Source organism: Calliphora vicina, chromosome 3 (genome assembly GCF_958450345.1).
Source record: "Calliphora vicina chromosome 3, idCalVici1.1, whole genome shotgun sequence".
Classification (NCBI taxonomy): Eukaryota; Metazoa; Arthropoda; class Insecta; order Diptera; family Calliphoridae; genus Calliphora; species Calliphora vicina.
Window position 1 is genome coordinate 107,203,078 of NC_088782.1, and position 20,481 is coordinate 107,223,558.

The 20,481-nt window shown below is 29.6% G+C and overlaps 2 protein-coding genes across 3 annotated transcripts in view; both read left to right on the plus strand.

Moving 5' to 3' along the window:
• The window catches only part of Mes2 (Mesoderm-expressed 2), a 29,543-nt gene extending 26,162 nt beyond the window's left edge, over positions 1-3,381 (plus strand). Inside the window, exon 3 of the mRNA XM_065504922.1 lies at positions 2,020-3,381. Coding sequence (XP_065360994.1) covers positions 2,020-2,992 — 973 coding nt within the window. The 3' untranslated portion in view covers positions 2,993-3,381. The remainder of the gene's footprint in view (positions 1-2,019) is intronic.
• Positions 3,382-10,549: 7,168 nt separating this feature from the next.
• Positions 10,550-16,217, plus strand: LOC135954716 (G-protein coupled receptor Mth2-like). 2 transcript variants are annotated; one of them, XM_065504938.1, is made up of 8 exons: positions 10,550-11,139; positions 11,207-11,375; positions 11,431-11,616; positions 15,285-15,515; positions 15,585-15,690; positions 15,750-15,879; positions 15,966-16,031; positions 16,096-16,217. In XM_065504938.1, the coding sequence occupies exons 1-7, from the start codon at positions 10,642-10,644 to the stop codon at positions 16,029-16,031; spliced, it is 1,386 nt and encodes a 461-aa protein (XP_065361010.1). In that variant the 5' UTR covers positions 10,550-10,641; the 3' UTR covers positions 16,096-16,217. The 2 variants fall into 2 exon arrangements, with proteins under 2 accessions (XP_065361010.1, XP_065361009.1); XM_065504937.1 differs by having other exon boundaries at positions 15,966-16,027.
• Positions 16,218-20,481: the final 4,264 nt, after the last annotated feature.

Below are 20,481 nucleotides of genomic sequence, written 5' to 3' on the forward strand. Positions count from 1 at the left end.
AAAATTTCAGTAATTTGAAAGATTTTAAACAAAAACTCTGGTAAAATTTTACATATTATTAGTTTTTATTTTTAAAAAGTAAAATTTTTTCTTAGTGGTGACTACAATTTTATTACCGTAATAAAGCTGAGTATTTCTGCTTTTAAAAATTGCAAAAATATCGTCAAATAAAAAAGTGGAGACTTGTGGAGAGTTTCAAAAACTTACAATTTTAGCATTTTAAAAAGTTCGTTTTGTTTAAAAACAGGTTTAATCTACAAAAGTTTAAAACATTTCATAGATTAAATAAAAATATTGGAAATTTTAACTTTTAAAAATTTTAAATTGCAAAAAAATCGTCAAATACAAAAGTGGAGACTTGTGGAGAGTTTCAAAAAAGCACAATTTTAGCATTTTAAAAAGTCCAAAAATATATTATTTTAAAAACAAACGCGTTTTGTATAAAAACAGGTTTAATCTACAAAAGTTTAAAACATTTTAAAGATTAAATAAAATTATTGAAAATTTTAAGTTATTGGCAGTTTTTGGCTCATCATTTTTACTTTCTTTACCCTTCACCATGTCATCCCTTTTGTAATTTCTACATTTTTCATATGCATATTTATGTTCTGGATCGGAGTATATAAGGCCAAGTTCCGTAGCATACAAATAACTTGCATACATGATTCATACATCAATATATGGTCTATAGTGCCGGTTCGATTGCTATTTAAAATAGAGAAAATCGGCCCATAAATTGCTGAGATACCACGAGAAAAATCCACGGCAATTTTTTACATATTTATTATCTATATCTGGATTTCAATATTTTGAAGTTATTTCTACTTTTAAAGACTTTTATAAATAAAATTAATGAAAACTACTTATATCTTCTTAGCTAAAACAATTCAGCATTTTAAAAAGAAAATAATTATAACCCTATCAAAGTAAATTAAGTATTAATTTATGGTTTTTTTAAACTATAGGCCCTTCGAACTTCACTTCATTCCAAAAATATAAGTTCTTTTAAGACTTTTATAAAAATAATTTATGACAAGTACATCTTTTTAGCAAAGAAAAGCTGAAAATCAAAGTAAATTAAATATTAAGATTTTTTAAGTTATTGGTCCTTCGAACTTCTCTTAAAAATTGTTCTCTTGGGTTCACAGAAACCACAAATGTCTTCCAATTACTAACTATAATTGAGTAAATAATTATAATCTTATCTTATTAAGTATTAATTTAAGGACTTTTAGTTTAAGTTATTGGTCCTTCGAACTTCTCTTTATTCCCCAAAAATCAGTTTTAAGTTCTTTTAAGACTTTTATAAAAATAATTTATGACAATTACATATTTTAAGCTAAGAAAGGCAGAAAATTATAAGAAGCTTATCAAAGTAAATTAAATATTATGATTTTTTAAACTATTGGTCCTACGAACTGCTCTTAAAAATAGTTCTCTTGAGTTCACAGAAACCACGAGAGTTTAAAGTCTTACAATTACTACTTATATTATTTTTTATTTATAATTGAGTAAATAATTATAATCTTATCTTATTAAGTATTAATTTAAGGACCTTTAGTTTAAGTTTTTTTAAACTATTGGTCCTTCGAACTTCTCTTTCTTTCAAAAATATAAGTTTTAAGTTCTTTTAAGACATTTATAAAAATAAATTATGACAACTACATATTTTTAGCTAAGAAAGGCAGAAAGTTATAAGAAGCTTAACAAACATAATTAAATATTAAGATTTTTTAAACTATCGGTCCTTCGAACTGCTCTTCAAAATAGTTCTCTTGGGTTCATAGAAACCACGAGAGTTTAAAGTTTTTCAATTACTAACTTATATTATTTTCTATTAATAATTGAGAAATTAATTAGAAAGTAAATTAAATATTAAGATTTTTTAAACTATTGGTCCTTTGAACTGCTCTTAAAAATAGTTCTCTTGGGTTCACAAAAACCATTATTTTATTATATTATTTTCTCTTTATATTTGAATTCTTATTAACAATTTCCTTTCCTTGCTTTTCTTTACAGAGGTGGCTCCCATGCCGCAGAACACAGTGGTCCTTTGGGACTTAATCTCAGCGCCTTGGCTCATCACATGACAGCCACTGTTAACAACAATCTAGCCAATGGTAACAACAACAATAATAACAACAACTCTAGTAAAACCAATTTCAAACACAATTCCTTGCATTCGTCATTCAATGACTCGGCTTTAAATCTTTCCAAATGTTCCTCTTCTCTGAATGTCAGCGGTGATGATTACTATTATTTTGTCAAACCCGAATTGGATTTATCCAATCAAAATACCAATCCTAATGCCAATACAGCTGTAGTAAATGGTGCCGCCAATGCTGCTAATAATATACCACCAGCCCATCAAAATTCTCAACACAATGACAGTCGTGTTTCGTCGACCCGCAATGATTCCAGTAATCAAAACAATACCTATGATGATTTGGATAATTCCTCTTTGCGCAGTGGTGAAGACGAAAACTCCTCGGTACGCAATACCGCCTTAAGTCATCAGGGCTCGGATGAGGTGGAGGAGTTGGAAGCCATTGATGCTGATTTCCCCTATCCCTTGATATTAAACTCCACTTCCCCATCGACCAGCGCCAATGCACCGGCCCTTAAGCGTAGACGCAAACATTTGCAAAGCAATGGCGAGGAGGAGGAGGAAGACGAGGATGAAGATGACTATGAGGGTCAGATGTTGCAGCAACATCGTCACTTGAGAGCCCAGCAGAATCAGGCCAATGGTTTGGCGGCTGCTGGCCTAATGAGCGGCATGGGCGATATGATGCCGCCGCCACAAACAGTACGTGAAGTTTTAAATTCCAAATTTTGTGGTTTCATATCGGCCAAACTGAATAGCATGGAAGACACGGAGGCAGACAATTTAATGAACAAAATACTCATGTTATTAGTGCAAACACAAATGACACAATCAGTCAACAATTCAGTTCTAACGATGCCCAATGGTCAAAATGAAAACAAATGAGCAGCCAGCCAGCCGGCCAAACACCGAAAGGAGAGATAGAAAAAAAGAAGCTGAATACAAAAACCCAAACAAAATGAACAAAAAGTGCCATATGAATAGATTTTTTTCTTTTGTGATTTTTATACAAGATTTTTTTGATTTATTTTTAAACTGGTTTAAAAACAAAAGGGACTTGATTCCAATTAGAGATTATTATTACATTTTATATACATATATGCTTTTTTAAAATGTCGCAAACATGAATATAAATTTGTGTTGCAAATTTTTTTATCATAATTTTTTTATAATAAGTAGCATTTAATTTATTTACCTACATAATTTTTTAAAAAGGGGATGTTCTTAAAACAGGAAATAAAATATTTTATTTGGAAAAGCATTAAAAAAAAGAATTTTGTTTTTAATTTTTTTTTATTTCATTTCCTTTCCTAGATTTTTAAAGAACATTTTCATTTAATATACTCGTTTTATATAAATACTTTTATTAAATTCAAAAATATTTGTTTTTATTATAAACATTTTCAATCAAATTTGAATTCATTTTTTATTTTTGTCTAGTGTTTCTATAATCTAAAGGATTAAGTCTTTTTTTTTTACTAAATTTTATTATTATTCTTTAATTTTTTTTCCAACATTTGCTTTCAATTTAATTTGTTTCAGCAAAGAGAAAAGACATTTTTTTAATTTCATTTTATCTATAAATATTTTTAATTTAAGGGTGCCAAAGTTATTAGTTTGTAAATTATTTTATTATATCCTTATTAAGTTAAGTTTAAATATATGTATTTTATATTTAAAGTTAATATCTAAAAAAATATTTTAAAAACAAAAAAAAAAAAAAAATACAACCAAATAAATATTAAATATATTGAAGTTTTGTTATAATAAAACATAAAATTTAGAAAGAGTTTATTTTCTTAAAAAGAAACTGGGTTAATAAATATCTACAAGGCTAGAAAGTCTTTATGTGCTGTAAAAACAATAGGAACATTTCAGGATTTGGTACTTATTTATTATATAACGAGAGCGGGTCAATTGAATTTCCCGCAACAGATATCTGTCAGTTGACTCCTGTCAAAATCTAAAGAAGCTGTTATATTTAGTTTGTATGTGACAAAATGTTGCTCATAGTCAAACATAGGTTTTCACGGAATGAAAAATTGACCACGCCCACTTTTTTCGATTTATCTAAAATCGGAAAACGTGGGCGTGGTCAACGTGGCTAATTTTTTGTTTAAATGTTCGTAGTTATCCAATTTATGTTTTTACCACTCCCACTTATACGCCCACTTTTTTCGATTTATCTAAAATCGGAAAACGATTGCACCTTAGGGTGGCCCTTAATAAACGAAGGTTGGATTTTGGCCATTCTCACCCCCCAGTTTGGTGAATATTAGTAAAAAAATCACCCTGACAAAATTTTAGATAAATCGGTTGGGGTTAAGACGTGCCGCAAGCCCTCTGAAGTTTTGAGATGCATTTACAAGGGGAAAAAAGGCATTTTTTTTTAGTTTTTGTAAAAATTTTGCCATTAAAAAATTACTTTTCCAATATAATTTAAAAGAATAGAAATGTGTACGCAATTTTCGTTCTAAGGAGACATAAAAAACAGAAATTGGTCAAAAAATGTTAAAGTTATTAAAAATTCACCAGGCCATTAACGTGTCTCAGGCCACTAGAACAAGAAATGTAGGAACAAAATTAACATATTTTGATAAACTTTAAAATAAAAACTAAGTTTTACTTAAAATATGTCCATATTTACTTGTATATGAGTTTTTGTCTTCGTATGATACCGTTAACCTATTCTTAGGTATGAACAAAAAAATAAAATTTTTTTAACGGCAGTTTCAAAACTCCATTTTCAAATTTTTAAAAATTTTGTTAAACAAATTTCAGAATTTTTTGATCATCTCATTGGGAATTATTAAGTATATAATAGGGAATAACAGTGTGAAAAAAATATGAAAATATCTCTTATAGTTTTTCCGTACCTGCGATTTAAATTTTTAAATTTTCGAGAAAAACCAATTATTTGGCATTTTTAGGCGAATGAGCTCTATTTCCTTACTCTTATGAATTTTATGCAAAACTTATTCAGAATATTATAGTCCAGATAATTCTAATAATACTCTGAAACTTTTACTAAAATCGGAAAACGTTAACCCTTAAATCGTGAAGGTCAAATGTAAAATTTTTCAATATTTGGAATGGATCGTGCACGAAAAAGCTATTTTCTGGGAAAAAATGTTAACAATATTGTTTGGCGGATTCTTAGCTATATTGTTGCCATATAAAGTTAAGCGTTATCAGCAAGTCTGAATTAGCTGTTGGCCAAAAACTGATGACACCTTTTTCTGAGGGCCCACTGTTTTTCAGAATGTTTGGGGCCCATACAAACAAATTGCTCACCAAAATGGACAAACTGAGTATAGGGTTTTACTATCCTTTGGTATCAGAGTGGAACCTGGCCAGACAATTTTTGTAAATCTTAAACAAAGTTTCCATTTTTTTTGTCAATACTATAATGATAAATAATTTTTAGTTTGTTTTCTATTTTATGAATTTAGTTAATTATGTTCTTAATATATTGCTATATTTGTTAATATATTGCTATAAATTGGACACATTATAGAGAAAACATTTTTTGTTTGGTCGAACCAAATGCATCTGGAACCTACTATGTGTTTTCCCGATGGAATATAATATTAAAGTCAAACGTTCACAGGCTCTACTCCCTCCCATAACTTTATTTACTAATATCAATACAATACAATGCACTGCATCTATAGAGGCATCCCCTGAGTGTTGGTTATACAAAATAAAAAATATGCACAAAAACACTTTTCTTTTAAAATCTATAAAACCAACCTTCATTGCTCATTATTTCTTAAATGTTTATGATTTCTAAGAAATGAGGAATCCAATGTCTTTAACCTTATTATTTAACTAGCTGAACCCGGTCCGCGTTGAAGGCCTTTAGAAAACATCTGTTTTATATTGCATATCGATCTCGATTTTAATATACAGTGTCGGTGAATCAACCTTCAATGTTAATACATGTAGTCGCATTTCGGCTGGTTCTAATGAATTCAAAAATTCAGTATGGAAATATCTTATTCATGACCCTATAAGCAAACCAAATTGTTTATTACAGACAGAAAATTAAAATCTGACTTTACACTGTTACCTAATAGGCTTTTCTGAAGACACCGTGAAAATATCATCAAAATAGGTCCAGCCATTTTTGAGTCCATACGGAACATATATACACACATCCATTTTTATGAAATATAGGGCATTAGCGGTATAATGTAAAAATTAGATTTTTACACACCCCTCCGCCCACAGACCGAATATCAAAAATCTGACTATACAGTGTTACCCGCTGGGATATTCTGAAGATTCCCTGAAAATTTCATCAAAATCGGTGGAGCCGTTTTTTATATATATAGATGGCATTAGCGGTATAATGTAAAAATTTGATAATGCCACGCCCCTCCGCCCACAGACCGAAAATCAAAAATCTAACCTTACAGTGTTACCCGCTAGACTATTCTGAAGATTCCCTGAAAATTTCATCAAAATCGGTCCAGCCGTTTTTGAGTTCATTCGGAACATACATCTATCTATATATATAAAAATGGATGTTTGTATGTGGGTATGTATGTATGTGTGTATGTATGTTCCGAATGAACTCAAAAACGGCTCCACCGATTTTGATGAAATTTATAGGGAATCTTCAGAATAGCCTTGTGGGTAACATTGTAAAGTCAGATTTTTGATTTTCGGTGTGTGGGCGGAGGGGCGTGGCATTATCAAATTTTTACATTATACCGCTAATACCATCTATATATATAAAAAACTTCTGGACAGATTTTGATGAAATTTTCAGGGAATCTTCAGAATAACCCAGCGGGTAACACTGTAAAGTCAGATTTTTGATATTCGGTCGGTGGGCGGAGATGTGTGTAAAAATCTAATTTTTACATTATACCGTTAATGCCATTATATATAAAAACAGATGTGTGTATGTATGTTCCATATGGACTCAGAAACTGCTGGACCGATTTTGATAAAATTTTCACGGAATCTTCAGAAAACGTAACACTGTAAAGTCATATACATAAATACTTTTTTTTTATTTCCAACGTTCAAACAATGACAATTTTCATTTTGTTGCTTAACATCATTCTAAAAATTAATGATTTGGTGTAAGCGAAAAAAGAAATACATTCCATTCTTTTATATTATCGCTCGATGATAAAAAAATTTTGTTTACTCTTGCAAATTAGGTGCATGATTAAAAAATTTCCATATGAAATCTATTAAAAAATAATATTTTGAATAACTCTCCGCATATCACCTTTAATAAAAAATAACGGTTTTATTCAAATAAAATTTGTTTTTGAAAGGGCATCTACGTCTAGAGTCGCAGAAACGGGAAGAGAACGAGAATCACGGCTTTAGCAAATGCGTTGCAGTGCATCTTTATCGAGTGCTGCAGAAACACCTCAACAGCATATAGTTGTTCGCTCCCGAATGGCTCGATCAAGAGAAAGAATCGATTTAAAGTTGCCCGGATTTTATTACAATAAGTATGATGACTACAGGAATCACAAGGATGTACTAATTGGCGCAATGAACAAACATTACTTACATTGCAGCATTTTGAAGTTCCCTAAGGAATCTCCGGGAATATGCTGTTCGAACGGTGAAGTTATTCTGCCACCAGTTATTGAGCCGTCTGAGCTGCTACTAAGTTACATTTCCGGCGCGAATCCTATTTCCAAACACTTCCTTCAAAATATCCAAAAGTACAACATATGCTTTCAAATGACATCGGCTTGATCCCTCCACAAATTAGATTTCATTTCCGGACTTCTGCCAAATGCAAATGAGTATTCAAGACGTTGTCCACAAAGTATTCCAAAGTCTTACAACGAACTACAACAATTCGGATTGTCTGTGTGAACATGCAATTTTGGCACCAACAAATTATGATGTTAACAAGATCAATAAGCAAATACAATTAAAACTGCCTGGCAAAACAATAAAATACAAATAGATTGACACAGTAATGAACGAAGAACAAGTCGTCGATTATCCTACTGAATTTTTGAATTCATTGGATCACCGAAATTGTATATTAAAATCGAGATGCAATATAAAACAGATGTTTTCTAAGGGCCAGCAACGCGGACCGGGTTCATCTAGTACATACATACATACACACATACAAACATCCATTTTTATATATATAGATTTAATAAACATATATGGGGGATTTCACGTCAAGTGAACCAACTTTTAAAATCGATGTCTTCCTATCGGGATGAAATTTGCACCAAGGTTAGTTCTATTGGATAATAACTCAGACACGAGTGGGATATCTATCAAAATAAATATCTTTTAACTCAAGACTTAAAATTTTTTACTTTTTTTTTGCAAATTCGAATTTTTCTCAAAATGGGCCCTTTTTTAATTTTTTTTTATTCAAAAGAAATCCTAGGTCCATTCCTTTAAGATATATTCATCAAAATAAATATTTTATAACTCAAGAAATACAATTTTTTAAATTTTTTTGCAAAATCGAAATTTTTTTCCAATATGGGCCCTTTTTTTAATATTTTTTGCTCAAATTCCATTCCTTTAAGATATTTTTGGTCGCTTAGTGGGATGCGAGTGGGATATCTATTATATATTAATGAAATACTAAAAAATACAAATTTCGTGAGATTTTTTTTTTTTTTTTGGATTTTGACCACTGTACATTAGGGTGACCCTTAATTTGTTTTTTATTTTCTTTTTTGATTGACGGTGTTCCCATGATTTGAAATTGTTCTCCCTCATCTAAAAACCAAATGCTGAAAATTCGCACAACGTTTAGGAGTTGCACATTTTATTTGAGGTTACGAGGTATGGAATAAGTTTGTAACATTTTCAACTTAAATGATGATTATTCTCGATTCTTGTTCCAATTTTTATACCCTTCACAGTGAGTGGCAAGGGTATATAGAAGTTTGTCATTACGGTTGTAATTTCTACATTTTTCATTTTCGATCCCACAAAGTATATATATTCTGGATCGTTATAGATAGCGAAGTCGATATAGTCATGTCCGACTGTATGTTGAAATCAACAATCAGCCCACAATTAACTTACAAACATGATACATACATCAATATATCGAGAATTATTCGGGCTCGGTTGCTATTTAAAATCTAGAAAATCGGCCCATAAATCACTGAGATATAAGGAAAAACCGGGAGATCCTCGATTTTTGGCCTATTTATAGTCTATATCCCGACTACTAAGTCATTAATATAGACAATATGGACATCTAATGATAGATATTTCAAAGTCCATTGCAACGATAAGGCTATATTAATTTGGAAAATCATTGTAAACTTATTAAACGGAACCTTCTAAAATGGGAATTCCCTCGTATTCCTTATAAGAAAATTTGTCTATTGTATTAGTTCTTGATCAATTAAAGAACTAATTAAATCAATTATGCGAAAGCTACTGTATTGCTATTTTGATCCAGATCTCGAAACTTCAAATAAAAATAATCCGATTTTACTAAAATCAACGAACAACAAGGAAATGTGCAAAATTAGCACGACCCTACTATATATATATCAGGCACGGATCCTGGTCAACGATTAGGGGGGGGAGGTTGGTGAAATAAATTGAAAGTTATTTTACATTTTTTTATACCCTTCATAATGAGTGGCAAGGGTTTTTTATTCCGTTTGTAATTTCTACATTTTTCATTAGCTACCCACAAAGTATATATTCCGGATCGTCCGTCTGTATGTTGAAATCAACTTTTCGTAGCCATTAAATGACTTACATACATGATTCATACATCAATATATCCGCTATAGACCTGGCTCGGTTCGTATTTAAAATCGTTAAAATCGGCCAACAAATGGCTGAGATATATGGAAAAAAACAGGACAATCTCGATTTAAACCTATTTTTCTACTATATCTGAATTATAAAGTCATTAATATAGACAAAATGGATATCTAATAATAGATATTTCCAGGATCTTTGCAACGGCGAATATAAGTCATAGTCCTGCATAGCGTCAAACCTGCAATGGGTCAAAATCGGGAAAAATATTTTTTAACCCGAATTTTTTTTTCACCATAAAAACTAGTTTTTCATAAAATTGTTTCACTAATAAATTTAAAAAAGTATTTTTTTTAAATGATAAAAAAAAAATAAAAAAAAATTTTTTGTCATAAAATTTTTTCACTAATAAATTAAAAAATAATTAAAATTTTGAATTTTTATTTTAAACTATAATTTGGTGAAGGGTTTATAAGATTCGGCACAGCCTAATATAGCTCTTCTACCGGTTTAAATTAAAACCTTTTGGTTTTGGGGTGTGGGAATTTCCTTTTACACCCCCCCCCTGGATCCGCGTCTGACATATATTTTTAACAAAATTCTCATTATGAGTTTTTATTAGGTTTTAAGATAAGCTTCAAAGCTTATATAAAAATATTATTGTACAGAAAATGTTCAGTTTACTTTCCACTAGTGTTGTGTTTAGATCAAGAACCGCATTAACACAATTTAAAATCAATAATAATAATTTTGTATTAATAACTCATAGAAGTAATTGCAAATAAAAAATGCATTTGAATCAGTTGCTATTTATAATTCTGATTTTGTATAACTTTGCTTTGCACAATGTTATGGGATTTTTTAATTGTGCCTATGAGAATACAATTAAAATCACCAAGGACGACGCATTCTTACCAAATGGTTCCTATATTTACGATAATCAAACACTAGTACCTCCCCAACTAGTGGCCAATTATGATTATGAAATTTTATATAATGGCAGCCGACATAAGGTACCTCAACATAAACGTGCCTGTATCTGCCACCTGAAACCATGCGTCACTTTGTGTTCCCAGGACATCTTAAAAACCTATCAGTATGTCAAAAATAATGCTATATCTGCTGCCTTGGATATATTTTCTATTAAAGTGACTCTAGCGAATAAAAGTGTTGTAAGGCAAAACATAGCCCTGGATTTTGCACCCATTGTATTGAACAAATATTGTGAATCATCATATATGCTTTCACCAGAAACGAATAAAAATTACAACTGGACTTTGTTTGAGGTAAGAGAAAATTATGCAATTTATTGCTGCTGCTTTTGTATTAATATTTGAAAATATCTATATTTAGAATGGTACTTTATTGCGTCACAGCGATCGAGTTCAAATGGAAAGATCAGAATATTGTTTTGATTTGCACATGGAAAAAATTGGTAATGATACGTTTGATTTAATAAATCCCAGGATATGTGCTATACCCAAAATTATGTTTAGTTCTTTAGAGAAGAACAATTATTGGAGTAAGTGGTGGTTTAATAGAAATTTTAGTTGTGCTATAATGTCTTTCTATTTCAGTCCAAGTGCTTTCGATAATGTTTTTAAGTGCAACCATTATTGCATATTTCTACCAACCGGGATTCCAAAATTTGCATGGAAAACTTTTAATAACATATGCGGGCAATTTGTTGTTGTCCTTTGCTATTTTTAGTTTCATAAATCTTTCGCAAAAAACGTTTGAACGTGTTCCCTGTTTACTAATGGGTGAGTAGAACTTTGTATTTGCGACCTGAAATTATATGCTCAGTGGATTGTTTGTCTGTTGAAATCAACTTTTCGAAGTAACCAAATAACTTACATACTCGATTTATACATTAATATAACAGCCACAAGTGTGTTGCTATTTAAAATCTGGAAAATAGGCCTCTAAATAGCTGAGGTATATTATGAATTCTTAGCATAGTCGGTATAGACATGTCCGTTCCCAAATAACTTACATACATTATTGATACATTCATTTATCCACTTAAGTCCTAAGTATTTTGCTATTTCGAAATCTATAAAATCGGCCCACAAATGGCTGAGATATAAGATGGATTGTTAAAGATAGTGGAGTAGATATAGCCATATTCGTCTGCCTGTTGAAATCAACTTAACGTAGTCTCCAAATAACTTACATACACGAATGATCCACTATTATATCCGCTATAGCCCAACCTAGGTTGCTATTTAAAATCTACAAAATTAGTAAAAAAAATCATCCTGAAAAAATTTTAGGTAAATCGGTTGGGGCTAAGACGTGTCGCAAGCCCTCTGAAGTTTTGAGATGCATCTACAAGGGAACAAAATTTAATTTAAAAGAATAGAAATGTGTACGTAATTGTCGTTCTAATGAGACATAAAAATCCGAAATTGGTCAAAAAATTTTAAAGTTATTAAAAATTCGCCAGGCCATTAACGTGTCTCAGACATCTAGAACAAGAAATGTAAGAACAAAATTAATATATTTTGATAAATATTAAAATAAAAGCTAATTTTTACTTAAAATATATCCATATTTATTATACCCTTCACCTACGTGAGAAGGGTATATATAAGTTTGTCATAACGTTTGTAATTTCTATATTTTTCATTTCCGACCCTATAAAGTATATATATATTCTGGATCCTTATAGATAGCGGAGTCGATTAAGCGATGTCCGTCTGTCTGTCTGTTGAAATCAATTTTTTGAAGACCCCAGATATCTTCGGGATCCAAATCTTCAATAATTCTGCAGACATGCTTTCGAGAATTTTGCTATTTAAAATCAGCAAAATCGGTCCACAAATCGCTGAGATATGAGGAAAAACCCAAGACAACCTCGATTTTTGACCTATATCTGGATTACTAAGACATTAATATAGACAATATGGATATCTAATGATAGATATTTCAAAGACATTTGCAACGACGTATATAAGACCATAGTAAGATGGACCTACAATGGGTCAAAATCGGAAAAAAAATTTTAACCCGAAAATTTTTTAAATTTAAAAAATAAAATTTTAAAATTAAAAAAAAAATAAAATAACAATCGAAAAATATTTTATTCCAAAAAATGAAAAAAACAACTGGAAAAAAAATTTAATTTTCTTTACCTAAAAATATTTAAAATTTGGAGGATAATTTGGTGAACACTCTTACTTGTTTTTACTTAAAACATATCCATATTTACTTGTATATGAGTTTTTGTCTTCGTAGGATACCATTAACCTATTCTTAGGTATGAACAAAAAAATAAAACTTTTTTAACGGCAGTTTCAAAACTACATTTTCACATTTTTAAAAAATTTATTAAACGAATTTCAGAATTGTTTGATCATCTCATTGGGATTTATTAAGAATATAATAGGGAATAAAAATGTGAAAAAATTATGAAAATATCTCTTGCGATTTAAATTTTGAAATTTTCGAGAAAAACTAATTATTTGGCAATTTTTGGGCGAATGAGTTCTATTTCCTTACTGTTATGAATTTAAAGTAAAACCTATTCAGAATATTATAGCTTAGTTAATTCTTAATATACTCTGAAAGCTTTACTAAAATTGGAAAACGTTAAACCTTAAATCATGAAGGTCAAAGGTCAAATTTTTCAATATTTGGAATTTCTAATTAAAAGATATAGAAATGTTATTTATTTTTATGCCGATTTTGATGGAACTTAACAAAATTATAACATAAACTCTAATGTTTATAATAACAGTACAATAATGGAAATTAACCCAAACTTTTAAAATCATAATTTGTTTATGGTTTTAGAAGTTTGGGGTCATTTTAACCCCAAGTGCTATATAGGGTTTATATTAATTTTTCGACTGTTTTTGTTATATTTTTGTTAAGTTTCATCAAAATCGACCCAAAAATGAATAACATTTCGCTATCTCTAAATTAGAAATTCCAAATATTGAAAAATTTTACTTTTGACCTTCACGATTTAAGGATTGCCGTTCCCCGATTTTAGTAAAACTTTCAGACTATATTTAAAATTTCATGGACTATTATATTCTGAACAGGTTTAACTTAAAATTAATAACAGTAAGGAAAAAATTTCCATATAAAACTATAAGAGATATTTTCATAATTTTTTCATATTTTTATTTCCTATTTTATTCTCAATAAATCCAGATGAGATAATCAAAAAATTCTGAAATTTTTATTTTTTGGTCATACCTGCGAATAGGTTAACGGTATCCTACGAAGACAAAAACTCATATACAACTTAATATGGATATATTTTAAGTAAAAATGAGTTTTTATTTTAATATTTATCAAAATATATTAATTTTGTTTTTACATTTCTTGTTCTAGTGGCCTGAGACACGTTAATGGCCTGGCGAATTTTTGATAACTTTAACATTTTTTGACCAATTTCGGATTTTTATGTCTTATTAGAACGACAATTACGTAGACATTTCTATTCTTTTAAATTAAATTGCAAAAGTAATTTTTTAATGCCAAAATTTTTATAAAAACTGAAAAAATGCATTTTTTCCCATTGTAGATGCATCTCAAAACTTCAGAGGGTTTGCGGCACCCGGTTTACCTAAAATTCATCAAACTGGAGGGTGAGAATGGCCAAAATCTAACTTTCGATAATTAAAGGCCACCCTAGATTATATATAAGTTTATAATTCCGTTTATAATTTCCACAATATAATTTTCCGACTCTATAAAGTATATATATTCTGGATCCTTATAGATAGCGGTGTCGATTAAGCCATGTCCGTCTGTCTGTCCGTCTGTTGAAATCAATTTGAAATCTGAAGACCCCAGATATCTTCGGAATCCAAATGTTCATAATTCTGTCAGACATGCTTTCGAGAAGTTTCCTATTTAAAATCAGCAAAATCGGTCCACAAATGGCTGAGATATGAGGAAAAAACCAGGACAACCTTTGTATTCTGAAGTATAATTTGGTGAAGGGTATATAAGATTTGGCACAGACGAATATAGCTCTCTTACTTGTTTTATCTATATCTGGATAACTCAGTCATTAATATAGACAATATGGATATCTAATGATAGATATTTCAGAGACCATTGAAACGATGTATATAAAGCTATAGTAAGTTGGACCTACAATGGGTCAAAAACGGGAAAAATAATTTTTAACCCGAATTTATTTTCACCAACAATTTTTTTTTTTAAAAATTAAAAGAAAAATTTGGAAAATAATTAAAAAATAATTTGGAAAAAAAAAATTTGTTAAAATTTAAAATTAAATTAAAAATTTATATTTTACACTATAATTTGGAGAAGGTTCGGCACATCCGAATATAGCTTTCTTACTTGTTTTCACCATGAATAGTTTTTAATATTTATCTTAAGATTCTGCATAAACGAATATGTCACCCTTACTTGTTTTAAATATTGTGTGCTCATTATTTCTCAGGATATTTAAATCATTATTTCCAATTATCTCACTACACTTGGTTGGCTATAATTTGCTATGATATCTGGCGAACAATTAGTGATGTACAATACAAATCTTCATATCATAAATATGCGAAATATGGTTATCCTTTGCCAATTCTGATGACACTTTTGGCATTTGCTGCTCAAAATATAAACATTAACGAGGCTTTAAAACCGGGTATAAGTGAAGACAGATGTGGTTTGGATGGTAAGTAAAGTGAAATGAGGCTGTAAATAATATTTGAATTTGTAATTTATGTTTTCTTTATTATTACAGTTCATAAATGGTCGGCTGCTATATACCTATTTGGTCCCTGTTTAATGATTTTGATGTATAGTTTACTATGCATTATTTTGACCTTAAGAATAATTGGAACTAATCAGTAAGTTTTGAAGTATTTTTTTTTTAACTGAAAACTATTCCAATATTTTACATTTCCAGTTACAACTTATATTTGCGTTTTCTTCAAATGCTGGTCATATGTTGGTTTTTCGACATTCTATCATTTGTATTACATATGAAGAATTTGACGACTGCTTCGGCTATAATTGACTATATTAATTCACTGCAGGTTAGTTTAATTCACATGATTAAACCTTAAACGATTAAGACTAAACTAAACTATCTTAATTAATAAAATGTCTATTATATTTTCAGGGATTATTTATATTTATTACTTACTTTGTACTACGAAATGTACAGAATAAAATTAGAACAACGTAGGTACTATATTTTAATGACCCTCCTAATTTGTAAAATAAAAAAATGTTTTCTTTTTTTTTTGTAGTTTCCGCATATGATTTAAAACAAATCTGTCAAGCCGCTGAAAAGTCATTGGAGAGTTCAAAAATTCCCCATTTTATAAATATATTGATAATAATTTCAATAAATAAACGATGATAAAAATAATATTTTGAGTGCTATATTCGGCTGTGCATAATCTTAATATAATGATAATTAGAGAAACAACCTGGCAAAAACTGTTTGTTATTGGGATTAAGTGCTGATTATATGTATTGGAAAAATACTTATAAATTATACTATTTATAGTCATATTTTAGCTTGATTGGTGGGTTTTTCTTGAATCTTAGGACCATCTGTAGTAGAGTATCTGTAGTCATAGGCTTTATGTAGTCATATTTTAGCTTCAATTTACTGAATATTATTCAAATTATATAACATTTTCAACTAGATCCGAATACTGTGGTATTTCTTTATTATCAATCATCGTCAGTGTGACCAGGTCTCAAAAATTTTTGCAGCTAAATCCTATCCAAAATAATGCTAAAACAAGTAAGAGTACTATATTCGGCCGTGCCGAATCTTAAATACCCTCCACCTAAATATGATGGTATAAAAGCTGAAATAATATAAAAATTGTTAGAAAGACTAGTTTACGCAGAAGATATTTTATTTCAAATGTACAAAAAATTGTATCTAATTCAGCAATTTATAAAAAATATATATACTTAATAATTAGCTAATACGTTTGGATCAACATTTTTCCCTTTTAACCTCAAGTGAAGAAATAGAGTATAAAAAAGGGTATACAAATATATTTAGACAAATTTCAAAATATTTGGTTGTGGGAATTATGTGGGAGCTATAACCTATTATGGTTTGATTGTCATAAAATATTTTAACGTAATTTTTAAGTATTTATATGAGAGCTGTGGCCAATTATGGACCAATATTCACAAAATTCAGCATTATGATTTTTGAATCCAAATTACTGATCTGTGTACTATTTTGGTTTAATATATGGATGCTATGACTTATTATGGTCCTAAGTATTTAAGGGCTATTTTTGTAGAATTTCATATAAACAACGCTATTAACAAGAGTGGTCCTTATATGGGAGCTATGTCGAATTATGGACCAATATTTAAAAAATCCTGTAGTACGATTCTTGGATACAAATTACTGATCGGTGGAAAATGTTCCTGAAGTGGTTCTTATATGGAGGTTATGACTAATTATGGGCCTATCATCATAAAATTTGGTACATCGATTTTTGTATATATTGAATAAATTTGTTTTGAATTTCAACCTGATAACTATATTTGTAAGAAATTTATGAGGATATTAGTGATTTTCGGGAGTGGACCTTATATGGGAGCTATGGTTAAATATGGACCGATATTCACAAAATCCAGAAGTATGATTATTGGATTCAAATTACTGGATCTGTGCGTAATTTCATTTTAATATCGATATATTTCTAATATTTATACCCTACACCACCATAGTGGGGAGGGTATTATGCGTCTGTGCAGATGTTTGTAACGCCCAAAAATATTAGTCTAACACCCACCTTAAAGTATACCGATCGACTTAGAATCACTTTCTGAGTCGATTAAGCGATGTCCGTCCGTCCGTCCGTCCGTCCGTCCGTCTGGTTGGCTGGCTGGCTGTCCATGTAAACCTTGTGCGCAGAGTACAGGTCGCAATTTTGAAGATATTTCGATCAAATTTGGTACATATTATTTTTTCGGCTCAAGGACTAAGCCTATTGAAACTGGCTGAAATCGGTCCACTATTTCACCTAGCCCCCATACGAATGTCCTCCCGAAATTGGACTTTATCGGTCATAAATGTTTAATTTATATATGTACTTCCACAAATTCCGCTCCAAATAAGTTTTATATACACAAAATTCATGTCACCAAATTTTGTTACGATCGGTCCATAATTAGTCATAGCTCCCATATAGACCCGCATCCGAAAATCACTTTAACGTGCATAAATCGCTTAAAAATGTTGGTAAACACACAAAATTCAACATAGTTAACTTTAATATAGACATAAATCACATGACCTAATTTCATGGTGATCGGTCCATAATTGGTCATAGCCCCCATATAACCCCACTTCCGAAAATCACTCAAAAATATAAATTATTGAAATTTTAAAAGAAAAATTTTTTTGCTCTTTTACTTAGTGTAGGGTATTATATGGTCGGGCTTGACCAACCATACTTTCTTACTTGTTTTTAAGATGAATATCTTTTTTCGGAAATGGGCCTTATAGGGGAGCTATGACCAATTATCGGCCAATCTGCATAAAATTTGGTACAGTGATATCTATATATATGAGTATAATTTTTGAAGAATTTTAGCATGATAAATGTATTTATAAGAGATTTATGAGTACTTAACTGATTTTTGGAAGTGGACCTTATATGGGAGCTATAACCAGTTATCGGCCGATCTTCATAGAATTAGGTACAGCGATTTTGGTATATATGGGGATTATTCATGTCGAATTTCAACTTGATAGCGATATTTATAAGACATTTATGCTTATTTAAGAGATTTTCGGAAGTGTACTTAATATGGGGGCTATGGTCAAATATGGTCCGATCCACGAAAAATTTTGTAATATAATTTCTTTTACCACGAAACTTATTTTCGCTGAATTCCATGTGGAAATTCCTATTCTGTAGGCATTTATAGACCATATAACCATATTTCGGAAAGAAATTTGTATGGGGGCTAGGAGAAATCATGGACCGATTCTTATAATTTTCACCAGAGTAACTCCGTTTATCATAAAAGTAACGAGTGCAAAATTTTATGATATTAGCTGCAATATATTTACAAAAAATTTCCAAAAATATATGAAAATTATCAATTTTTTTTAGAGGTTGTCCCACATTTTCATTCATAACTTTGGTTCCACTGTACCGATTTCGCTGATTTTCAATACCAAACTGCTTAGGACAATAATAAATATTTTTCTTGCAACTCTACTAAATTTTGTTTGCGTATTTTGGACGTGAGCGTGTTTTACAGAGACGGACAGACAGACGGACATGGCTCAATCGACTTAGAATTTCATAAGGATCAATAATATATATACTTTGTTGGGTCTCAGATGAATATTTCTCAATGTTACACACGGAATGACAAACTTATATATACCCTCATTCACCACTTATGCTCGTGGAGGGTATAAAAAATGCTAAATGGATTTTTAAATGCCAAAAAAAAAATGATAAAATTTTTTTAAATAATATTATCAAGAAATTCTTCACTATTTGTACCGTTGTATCTACAAATTATGTTTGATTATATAAATAAAACAACATCGAACTCAAAAACAAAACAAATTATTTATTCTCTTCAAGAATCGTAAATTAAAAAAAATTATAAAACAAAAATTAAAACTATATATTTGTCAGTTTTTATACATATGTATATGTAAATAGATATGTCATCATATATAAATACATAAAACAATTTTGGACAAAAGCGACCATTAATTCATGCAACATTTTATATATTTTATATGTTCTAAAATGTCATAAAACTAAAAAAAACAAAAATATTTGATATTTAATAGCATTTGTACTTCACAAATAAATTAGTTTAAACAAAAATAATAACTTTTGGCTACATATTAAATACTTCATCAAAAATGGATTCTTCACTTTCTGAGGGCTTTCTTATAATATATATATTTGTATCATATATTTGGATTAATTATTTAGTTATTTGAAAACTTTGGCAGCATTTATTAAATTTTTTCAATCCACATCTTATATAGAAGAGTGAATTCATTGTATTTAATATCATTTTATTTTTTATTCCGCTAAATACACGTTCAACTTCTGCATTACTAAATGACAAAATTGGACAATTCCTTGAAGGGATTTTCATTCACAGCATTCATAAACTTGTATCCAAAACTTAATAGTTGTCTTCTGATTTTGCCACTCGTATGAAGTTAATTTTTGCCAGTGTAATTCTAAAGTTTTAATTTCATCATTTGAAAAATTTATAATTTTTTCTTTGAAATTTTCATATTATTTACTTTTAAACTATTGTCAACAGCAAAAAAGTTAATATTTTTAAACTTAACAAATTTCTGGGTAATCTTTGCCTTAGTTAACATTAACTCTGCTATGAAATTTCTACATATTACTCTAATTACTTTTTCAGTTTCAGAATTTATATTTGTTATTGATTTCAACAAATTTTCAAAACCATAATTAAAATATGGTGTAGGTATATACAAATTTTCTAAGGATGAAGTAAAAGTATCAAAATATTCAGATTTTAAAACAGTTTGAGATGAAAGATTTTTTAAAAGAATGTGTAATTCTGTGAATAAGAGTGTTGGATCGGCGTCATTACTTTCAAACATTTTATTTACTTTTTGCATATCTGAT

What these genes read in the sequence shown, in the direction of transcription:
- LOC135954716 (XM_065504937.1), top strand. Translation starts at nt 10,642, where the DNA reads ATGCATTTGAATCAGTTGCTATTTATAATTCTGATTTTGTATAACTTT. An exon ending in AGAGAAGAACAATTATTGGA is followed by an intron (nt 11,376 to 11,430) that starts GTAAGTGGTGGT and finishes TTTCTATTTCAG; the next exon opens with TCCAAGTGCTTTCGATAATG. An exon ending in TGTTCCCTGTTTACTAATGG is followed by an intron (nt 11,617 to 15,284) that starts GTGAGTAGAACT and finishes ATTATTTCTCAG; the next exon opens with GATATTTAAATCATTATTTC.